This window comes from Orcinus orca, chromosome 16 (genome assembly GCF_937001465.1).
Source record: "Orcinus orca chromosome 16, mOrcOrc1.1, whole genome shotgun sequence".
Taxonomy (NCBI): domain Eukaryota; kingdom Metazoa; phylum Chordata; class Mammalia; order Artiodactyla; family Delphinidae; genus Orcinus; species Orcinus orca.
This window is the reverse complement of record NC_064574.1, coordinates 53620684-53630952: the sequence shown is the minus strand read 5'-3', so window position 1 is coordinate 53630952 and position 10269 is coordinate 53620684. Positions and strand designations below refer to the sequence as shown.

Below are 10269 nucleotides of genomic sequence, written 5' to 3'. Positions count from 1 at the left end.
CAAGGATGGTTCCATGCCTGCCACCTGCCAGGAAGGTGAAACGCACGCCTTTCGTCCTTCCTTCCTTAGTCCTGGGGCCTGGGTCACACCCTGAGAAGGAGGCAGCCCAAGCAAAGCAATCCAGTGTCATCCCCTCAGGGAGCAGGGCTGGGGATGTGGGGCTGGGATGGACCCAGGCTCGGAGCAGATGAATAAATTTAGAGTGCAGTTGAGTGGGGAGTTGAGTCTTGTTCCTCAGCCTTTCAGACAACTTCACTTGGGATAATTATAGCACCTATCCCTATATTACCTCCACAGCTGTGACAGTTATGTCTGTAGAGTACTGAGAACAGTACCTGTAATGTAGTAGGTGCCAGGTAAATGTTACCTGCTCCTGCACAGTGAGGATGTCGCATTCCCTGGGAGCTTGTCCCGAGGCAGTTGGCGGGGCCGGGGGGTGCGGTGGGGGTGGGGGGCTGGCTCATCAACGTTTCTCTCATTCCCAGCTTGCTTCTCTTCCCTCCTGTTCTGCTTCAGTGTGAGCATAACTAAATGTGTCAGGTGGAGCCCCGACACTAATCTCATGTCTGGGAAAAGACCCGGAAACTTATTATAGGTCCAGGTGTGTCTGTGGTGCTGATTTCAGGCTACGTGCACATGGGCATTAAAAAAAAAAAAGCTAGGGGGATTCCCTGGTGGCGCAGTGGTTGAGCGTCCGCCTGCCGATGCAGGGGACACGGGTTCGTGCCCCAGTCCGGGAAGATCCCCCATGCCGCGGAGCGGCTGGGCCCGTGAGCCATGGCCGCTAAGCCTGCGCGTCCGAAGCCTGTGCTCCACAAGGAGAGGCCACAACAGTGAGAGGCCCACGTACCAAAAAAAAAAAAAAAGTCTATGAATAAAGCGCAAACGTTAACAATTGGTAAAGATAAGTAAAAAGTGTAAGAGAATTCTTTATACTACCTTTTATTAACTTTCCATAGACTTCAAATTACATCAACGTGAAAACTTCCCGCCGCCCCAGCGCCCGCCCCTTCTAAAATAACACAGTAAATTACAGGAAGAGATGTTGGGATATCCAGAAAAGTATAAGCAATTCAGAGCTAAAAGCTGCCACCAGAAGTCCTAAGTCATGTGGGGTGGGCCCACGTGACCGGAGGCCCGAGTCCAACATGGCGGCCTCCATGGGTCGCTGCCTTCTCTTCTTCATTTCACTGCGCGGCTTCCTCGGTGAGGCGTCCGGCGACCTCGGCTCGGGGTGAGTACAGCTGCCTGGGTCAAGCCTCGTTGGGGGGTCCCCCAGACCCGGGCACAGCACTCCGAGCTCAGGTCTGCCCCATCCCAGCAGGGCCTCCCGCGACGATGACTTGCTGCTGCCTTACTCCCGCACGCGGGCGCGCTCTGCCCGGGACTGCACAAGGGTGCGCGCCGGCAGCCGCGAGCACGAGAGGTGGCCGCCGTCCCCCTCAAACCCCGGTGCCCGCGGCCCCAACGTACGCATCTTCGTCTCGCACTTCGCAGACCGCGCAGTGGCCGGCCACCTGACGCGGGCCGCCGAGCCCCTGCGCACCTTCTCGGTGCTGGAGCCCGGCGGGCCCGGCGGCTGCGCTTCAAGGCGCCGCGCCACCGTGGAGGAGACGGCGCGGGCGGCCGGCTGCAGCGTCGCCCAGAATGGCGGCTTCTTCCGCATGGATACGGGCGAGTGCCTGGGGAACGTTGTGAGCGACGGGCGGCGGGTGAGCAGCGCCGGGGGGCTGCAGAACGCGCAGTTCGGGATCCGCCGCGACGGGACCCTGGTCACCGGGTGAGGAGGCAGGGAGTCCCGTGACTGTCTAGGCCCTAGATTCTAGAGCAGAGAGCCTGAGAGTTGAGGTGTAGCCGTGCCGCCGTGTTCAAGTCCCCTAACCAAACTGAGCCTCCGTTTTCTCATCTTCAGGATGGGGAAAGTAATGCCTTCCTTGTAGAGTTTATTCATTTTCCAGTATCGTGTAGCGCTTGCTTTGGGTCGGTAAATGAGCTGCGTACTGAGGATATAGCTGTGAACAAGCACAGCCTTTGCCTTCAAAAAAGGACACTACCCCCCCCACCCCATTACTAGGAAAAATAAACAAAACCCAGGGAGATAATTAAATTAATTCAAATTGTATATGTGCAGTGAAACGTTGAACAGATTGTAAATAGAGTGTTGAGTTTCGGGAAGGTGATAAGGAAAGACTTGTCTGAGGAGGTGACCTTTGAGTTGAGACATGAAAATTAACCACAAGTCAGCCAGAGTCAGAACTGGAGGAAGAGCATTGCAGTCAGAAGGAACAGCAAGCACTAAGGCTCAGAGGTGCAGAGGGGCTTGGTGTGTGTGAGGGACTGAAGGAAGGAGCAAAATATCAGAGGAGGATAGGACCGACTTTGGTCATTTATTTATTTATTTTGACTTTGGTCATTTTAAAGCTTGCTCTGACCCTGCTGGATACTAGGCTGGTTGGGCCGTAGTAGGAGCAAGGAGGCCAATTAAGAGGCTGTTGCAGGCATCAGATGGTAGTTTGGCTGGGGTGACGGCCTGAGAGATTAAGGGCCATAGGTGGACTTGTGATCTGTTGGGGATGGTTGTTTCTGTTAAATGAAGTGTAGATTGGGATGCCTAGACTGTTTGCAAAGATTGCTTCCAGGACCAGGCAGGTTCCTGGGCATGAGGAGGAATCAAGTAGCCAGGTGGTGGGGCGGGCGGGGGTAGTGTGTGTGGGGGGGAGGGCACTACCTGCAGCTGCCACTGCTGTTGACTGAATCTCATGCCTTCCCTGTGTCCAGGTACCTGTCTGAAGAGGAGGTGCTGGACACTGAGAATCCGTTTGTGCAGCTGCTGAGTGGGGTCGTGTGGCTGATTCGCAACGGAAGCATCTACATAAACGAGAGTCAGGCGGCTGAGTGCGATGAGACACAGGAGACAGGTGGGGGAAGGGCAATGAGTATGATGAGATGTGGGTGATGAGTGGGGGTGTTGGCAACAAGCCTTTTGAAAACCAGGACCAGTGGGGTGGTGGGGGAAGTCTTTCAACAAGTACTATTCTAGGTATTGGGGATCAGTGGGGATTAAAGCAGATAAGATCCCTGCATTGTGGACTATATAAGAAATGAAATAGATATTAAGTATACTGGAAAGAAGTGGTAAGTGCTAAGAAAGAAAAAGTTGGAGGAAAGGAGCTATGGACAAGAGAATAGAGAAGTGTTCCTAAAATATTTGTGGACCGGCAGCATCAGCATCACCGAGGAGCCTGTTATAAATGCAGAACTTCAGCCCCTACCCCTGTGCCTCAGTGCTACAGAATCAGAATCCCTGGGGCTGAGGCCCAAGAGTGTGTGTTCTAAGGAGCCCCCTGTGTGATTCTGATTGACATTCAATTTTGAGAACCACTGGGATATGGAATACTGGGACAGGGAAGGTTCCCCATGGCCCTGATGTGGAAATGGGCTGTTTTAGACTGTGCAGTCAGGGAAGGTCTCATGGAGGAGGTGACTTAGATCAGAAGGCACAAGCCATGGGAAGAGCTGGGGAGAAGTGCAGTCCAGCCAGAAGTAGAAAGTGGCTGCAGGGTGTTCAGAGGCGTGGGCCCCCAGGAGATGAGGTAGAAGAAGCAGGCTAAGGAGGTCATGCCAGGCCTTGGTAAGGCATTTGGATTTTGTTCTAAGGACAGTGGAGGCCGTTGGAGCATTTTCACCTGGAGTTTGATCTTGATTTACACTGAAGAACAGCCCTTTGGCTACTCTGTGGAGACTAACTGGGGCGGGGCACGGGAAGAGAGATGTTGCATGCATAGACCTGGAGGTGGAGAGTGATGTCTCTGTGGAGAGTGACTGGCAGGAAGTGGCAGGCAGAGCTTAGTAGGCCTCCCGAAGGGCCAGGTGATCAGCCAGGCTGCCTCTCCTTCAGGTTCCTTCAGCAAATTTGTGAACGTGATGTCAGCCAGGACAGCCGTGGGCCACGACCGGGAGGGGCAGCTGGTGCTCTTTCACGTGGACGGGCAGACGGAGCAGCGGGGGTGAGTGCCGTGAGCCAGGGCCTCTAGGCCTGGGCTGAGTCCTGCTCTGAGGAACTCCAGCCCACCAACAGCTGCCCTTCTGACCTCCAGCTGTTCCCTGGGGATGTTCACAGCCATCTGTTCCCTGTCTTCCCACAGGCAGAGGGTCCCTAGATCTGTCCCACTTCCAAGAACTCATCATCTTCCACACACTTGCTCTCAGTCTCGCCAACTTAGGGCCTCATCTCTCCTGAACGCTGATTGGGGTGAAAGGAAATTATCACAAAGTTAGCTGGGAGTAGACCTCGGTTCCAATCCTAGCTTGGCCATCTGCTGGCTCTGTGGCCATAGACAAGTCATTTGACCTCTCTGAGCTGCTGTTTCCTCCTCTGTAAAGTGAGTGTGCCAGTCTGCTGTTGCTGTGTAACAAATTAGCACAGGCAGCACTGATTTGTTAGATCAAAGCTCTGTAGGTCAGGAGTCAGTGGGTGGGGGGGCCCAACTGAGTTCTCTGTTCAGGATGTCCCACAGACAAAACCCAGCTGTTGGCCAGGCGGGGTGCTTATCTGGAGCTTCTGGGGAAGAATCCTCTTCCCAGCTTCTTCAGGTTGTTGGCAGAATACAGTTCCTTGGAGTTGTAGGACTGAGGTCTTTGTGTCATTGCTGGCTGGGGGCCTCTCCACTCATGAGGCCGCCCACGTTCCCCCTTATGTATATACCCTCCTCTTGTATATCTTCAAGCTGCAAAGGTGTGTCAAATCCATCTAATCCCCTTGTATTTCCAATCTCTCTCACTTCCTCTTCTGCCTCAGCCATAGAAAGCTCTCTGCTTTTAAGGGCTCCTGTGATTCCATCGGGGCCACCCAGATAATCCAGGACAGTGTGCCCATTTGCAGACAGCTGTGCCATGTATCATAACATGATCAGGAGAGTGATCTCTTGTTATAGTCATAGCTTCCCGGGATTGGGACAGGACACCTTTCGGGGGGCACTTAGAAATTTGCCTGCCATAGTGGGTGTGTGATACTGTCCACTGTGGAAAGTAAGATGCATTAACCCAGAAACGGCTGTGGCAAGGTCAGCAGCACTGGTCTTGTGCCACAGCATTAACCTGTGGGAGATGGCGGAGTTCCTGCTGAAACAGAACGTGGTAAATGCCATCAACCTGGACGGAGGGGGCTCTGCCACCTTCGTGCTCAACGGGACCTTGGCCAGTTACCCATCCGATCACTGGTAAGCATACCAGAGCCCCCCTGTTGAGGTCCAAGGCCAAGCTTGTCCCCGACTGTCTCATTCAACAAATATTGAGTACCTACTCTGTGCCCGGCTCTGGGGATTCAGCAGAGAGCAGGAGGAGCCAAGACCCCTGCTTCTCGCTGCTTACAGGAAGTATATGTAGTGTACCAGCACCGCCCAGGCCGATGGAAGGGGGTGATTGGTCAGGAAAGACCTGAGGATAGTGAAGCATGAGCTGAGATCTGGAGGATGAGGGGCTAGGTGGGCATGGGAGAGCCTTCTGGGCATAGAAGAGCATGTGCAAAGGCCCTGGGGTGGAAGGGATTGTTGGGGGTGGGAAGAACCTGTAAAAGGCTGGAGAAGGGACAATGAAGAGAGGCAGGGAAAGGCAGCCCTCAGGGGCTGCAGTGGGGGGGTTTGAGGGTTTGCTGGGGTGGCCAGCACTTCAGCCTCTCTTCACACTCCTGTTTCTTCTGCAGCCAGGACAACATGTGGCGCTGTCCTCGCCACGTGTCCACCGTGGTGTGTGTGCACGAGCCCCGCTGCCAGCCGTCTGACTGCAACGGCCACGGGACTTGCGTGGAGGGGCGCTGCCAGTGTACGGGGCGCTTCTGGCGGGGCGCCGCCTGCAGCGAGCTGGACTGTGGCCCCGCCAACTGCAGCCAGCATGGGCTCTGCACGGAGAGTGAGTGGGACTCTTTGGGAAGCAGCTCCATCCCGGGCTCCCCGCTCTCACTGCCCCAGCCCTGCCTGGGCCCTCACCTGACCTTCTCGGTCTTGTCTTGGCAGCCGGCTGCCGCTGCGAAGCTGGATGGACAGGGTCCAACTGCAGTGAAGGTAAAAGCCACCAGGCCAGCCTCCTCCCCAGCCCCCTGGGCACACGGGAGAGGGTGAGCCTGGCAGCTGCGAGCCTCAGCTGCCTTTATCCCTGCCTCCTGGTCTGCAAGTCGCTTGCCTCTTGTCTCATGCTTTTGCCTCACGTGTAAATCACTGTATTAGTGTCCTGGGGCTGCTGCAACAGATTCCACCAACTCAGGCTTAAAACATTACTTTATTCTCTCACAGTTCTGGAGGCTAGAACTCCATAATCAAGGGGTCAGTAGGGCTGCACTGGCTCTGAAAGGTCTGGGGGAGGGTCCTTCCTGCCTCTTCCAGCTTCTGGGGGTCCCATGCATCCCTGGGCTGGTGGCTGCATCACCCCATCTCTGCCTCTGACTTCACAGGCACAGCCTTCTCCCCTGTCTGTCTCCAGTCTCCCGCTCTGTCCTCTTACAAGGACCCCAGGCCACTGGACTTGGGTCCACCTTAAGTGCAGGATGTTTTCATTCCAAGATCCTTAACTTAATTGCATCTGCAAAGACCCTATTTCCAAATAAGTTCACATTCACAGGTTCTGGGGATTAGAACATATCTCTGGGAGGACACAGCTCCACGCACTCATAACCCTCCATAGCTTAAATCCTTAGTGGCTTTCTTTGGCTCTGAGTGAAAAACTTGAACTCCTCAGCATGACCTGCCAGGCCTGGGGGCTCCAGCCACGCCCTGCTCTCCAAGCCTCAATGTCAGGTCCTCAGAGGCCTCCCCACCCCACCTCCTCAGTGCTTTGCTGCTGCCACAATCGGTCCCGTCCCTCCAGCGTGTGTCCTCCCTTGTCCTTTGACACCTGCTTTCTGGCTTGCTGGCTGCCTGCCCTCAATGAGATCACAGCCTCGGGGCCTACCGCGTACCAACTTCTCCAGAACTATCTGTTGGGAGAACATGTGAACCTACAGGGCCACTTGGGGCGAGAGAGTTGCGTTTGCAATCCTGTTGGCCCCAGCCTGGGGTGGGGTTGCGGGGCAGGACCAGATTTTGCAAAGGCCCTGCTTCCCTCATCCCAGCGTGCACCAGCGGCTTCTTTGGGGAGGACTGTGCCAAGAAGTGTCAGTGTCATAATGGAGCCACCTGTGACCCAGTTCGGGGGACCTGCGCCTGTCCCCCTGGCTTCACTGGAGACATCTGTATGCAGGGTAAGCTGGAAGGGCCCCTGACTCAGCCACGAGGGAGCCCCGCCCGGGGCATGCTTCTGCATTAGCTCAGCTCAGCACACCACTGGGCCCACCCCGGCAGTGCAGAGAGAGGCCCTGCCACTGATGCCTCCACCTCTGTCCTCCTGGCTCCTCCCTGCAGAGTGTCCCCTCGGCTGGTACGGGCCAGACTGCCAGAGCCCTTGCAAGTGTGAGCACCAGTGTCCCTGCGACCCCCAGACCGGCAACTGCAGCCTCGCCTGGTCACGCACCTTGAATAGCATCCTCTCCCGAGGTACGGCCCCTCCCAGGCTCCCGGGGGACAGCAGGGGGCAGACCCCTCCTCTCCCAACCTTCAGCCTCTCCCTGGCATCTTGCAGTGAAGCAGTGTCTCCCGCTACCCGAGGACACCCTGCGGGCAGGAGAACTCTCCCTTTTCACCAGGTAGGTACTTTGCTGGGAGCTGGGGCAGGGGTGGGAGGAATCCCCCCTCCCTCTGCCTTTGAGGCGTGGCCTCCACTCAGGGTCTGGGCAGGGCTAGGAAGTGGCAGCTGGGCACCAGATGACAATTCTCTGACATAAGCACAGGGAGAGTCCTAGGTGATGCTTGCAGCCACCTGTGCTGTCCAGGGAGATGCTGAGAAGGACCCTGGCCACCGCCCCAGTGGAATCTAGGGGCCAGGGTGTGGGCTTTTTTTCTCAGCTTCCGGTGCAAGAAGCATGAAGCCCTGAGCAGTTCACGTCATTTCTCTGACACCTGGGGGTGTTCACCCCTCGTGTTGGGCCTTTATTTTCTAGTGCAGGGGGTCTTCAACTTGACCTCCAGGGGAGTGTGTTAAAAGAGAGAGCTGGGTTCAAGAACCAATGCTGTCGGTCTGGGAGCCCCACTTGGAGAACCTCTCTTCTCATGGTTCTCATGTCCCATAGCCCCCCCTGGGTGCCCGGCCCAGCCCCGTCCCCTCAAAGTGGGAAGCAGGCGTAGGTGTGAACGAAAAGCCCCTTGGCCTTGTCCTGGAGGCAGCACCTGGGAGCTCATCACAAACACAGATCCCAGATCCCTCCTGGAGGTCCTGACCCTGAGTCGGGTGGGGCCTGGAGGAAAATCCTGGAAGTATGCTGGGAATTGCAGCGGAGCAGGGACAGTGGTTCCCGGGAGCCCTGCACCCCAAGCTCAGCCTCCTCAGGTGTGAGACCTGCAGTGAGGAAAGGGGTGCCATGGGGTGCTGAGGGGCACAGCTGCAGGCTCTGTCGCCCGAGCAGTCTGCTTTTGCATTGAGGGCTTCAGACAAAGACTCACGTGAAGGAAAAAAGATCATTGAAGGACCCCACCCATCCCCGCCAGCTCCCTGCCTTGGAGGAAGGGGTGTGGGTCCTCCCTGCTCTGTGTGCTTTGAGGACCCTGGAGAGAACCCAGCCTCTGTTGTCAACATCCCCGGAAGCACAGAATGCAAACTGCTGCTTCCCGGGGCAGATTAGGTCCCCAGCTGTATTACATGTGGCCTGTACCCATTGAAATGTACACTTATTAGCAACATCTGAAACTCAGTAACGTTCATGTAAAAATCTTTTTTTTTCCCACGGCTGCTCTTGAAATATCAGGAGATGTGGCCGCACCGGCCTTAGTCCCACATAACAACTGTCCCCGCTGCTCCCGAACACGCGTGGAGTGTGCCCTCCACCCCACCAGGCCCATTTGTTCCTCGACAGTGTGCGGTCCCTGGAGGCCCCTGACCCTGTGCCCCTGTTCTGGGAGGAGGAGCCAAGTGAGGGGAGGGAGGGAGCCCCTCCAGCACACCCCCAGCCCGAAGCGCCCAACAGTGTCCCCGTTCGGGGTTTCTCTCCTGCCCCCAGGACCACCTGGCTGGCCATCACCTTGGCCCTGGTTTTCCTTCTGGTGATCAGCATGGTGGCAAACGTGTCCTTGTTCCTCGGGTCAAGGGCAGCGAGGAGCCGGCACCTGGATGGGGCCTACGTCTACCACCCACTGCAGGAGATGAACGGGGAGCTCCTGGCTGCTGAGAAGGAGCAACCGGGTGACACCTGTAACCCCTTCAAGGACTGAAGCCTCCAGCTGCCCGTCATGACCTGTTCTGGAGGCTCGTTGCCATGAGCTCTGGCTTCTGCAGGGGAAATTCCAAGGCCATTGACCATCTGGGTGGTCTCGACCCACGTGCCAAGCCAGGCTTCTGACAGCACCTGTGCCTCAGCCCCTCACCTGGCCGCCTGCCGTGGCACATGCAACCCTAGCGATACAGCGCACCCTGAAGAGACGCTGCCTCCTTCCCCGCCTGCCTGTGCCTGCCGCTCACGAAGCCTGTCCCCCAAGGGCCTGCCCCGCTGCTGCCAAAGAGCCTCCAGCCTCCTGGGGCAGGGGCGCTGCCAGTGGAACTCATGATGACCGAACTGTGGCCAAGTGGCAGGGTCCAGCCAGCCCCCCTCGGATGGGGTGAAGAGACTATGGCCACATCGAGGGACCCTTTTTTACAGACCTCATCACCGAACTTGCCAACTAGAATTCTATTTCCCGTCATGGGAAGCTCCTTAAAGGGAAGAGGGGTGAAATCATGTTTACAGGCTCTCTATTTTGTCCTGCTGCCAGAAGGGTTTTTCTACCACTTGAATAAATTGATATAATAAAAGGACCCCTGGAGCGGCATCTGAATGCGGAATCGTGGAATTGAGGGACCCCTAGATTTTGACAGGTGGGGCTGCTTAACCTGAGTCAGGGGCATGTCCAGCTCCCTTATCTATTTTGTTTAATCCAGGGGTTCTCACTTAAAAGTGTACTCGAATTACCTGGAAGAGCTTGCTAAAGATGCAGATTCTGGCCTGGGCTGGAGCCTCGGAGTCTGCAGGTCTCACTGAGCTCCCAGGTGATAGCTGCAGGTGTCTGGACCACACTTTGAAAGAGGAAAGTTTAGTCCGCACCATGTTTTAGTAGAATTTAAATTAGTTACCAACGCTTAAAAGTCAAGAGGTTAACTCCAGTTTTCTGGTTTCTGTCTTTTTTTATATGTATATAAATTTATTTATTTTTGGCA

At 56.0% G+C, this 10269-nt stretch overlaps 1 protein-coding gene across 3 annotated transcripts; it reads left to right on the top strand.

The window, feature by feature from the left end:
- Positions 1–1103: 1103 nt before the first annotated feature.
- Positions 1104–10269, top strand: NAGPA (N-acetylglucosamine-1-phosphodiester alpha-N-acetylglucosaminidase). 3 transcript variants are annotated; one of them, XM_033428871.2, is made up of 11 exons: positions 1104–1234; positions 1322–1780; positions 2779–2918; positions 3899–4007; positions 5091–5219; positions 5702–5907; positions 6012–6059; positions 7103–7231; positions 7392–7523; positions 7609–7672; positions 9167–10269. In XM_033428871.2, the coding sequence occupies exons 1-11, from the start codon at positions 1149–1151 to the stop codon at positions 9288–9290; spliced, it is 1626 nt and encodes a 541-aa protein (XP_033284762.1). In that variant the 5' UTR covers positions 1104–1148; the 3' UTR covers positions 9291–10269. The 3 variants fall into 3 exon arrangements, with proteins under 3 accessions (XP_033284762.1, XP_033284761.1, XP_004270257.1); XM_033428870.2 differs by having other exon boundaries at positions 1105–1234; positions 9080–10269; XM_004270209.4 differs by having other exon boundaries at positions 1107–1234; positions 1325–1780; positions 9080–10269.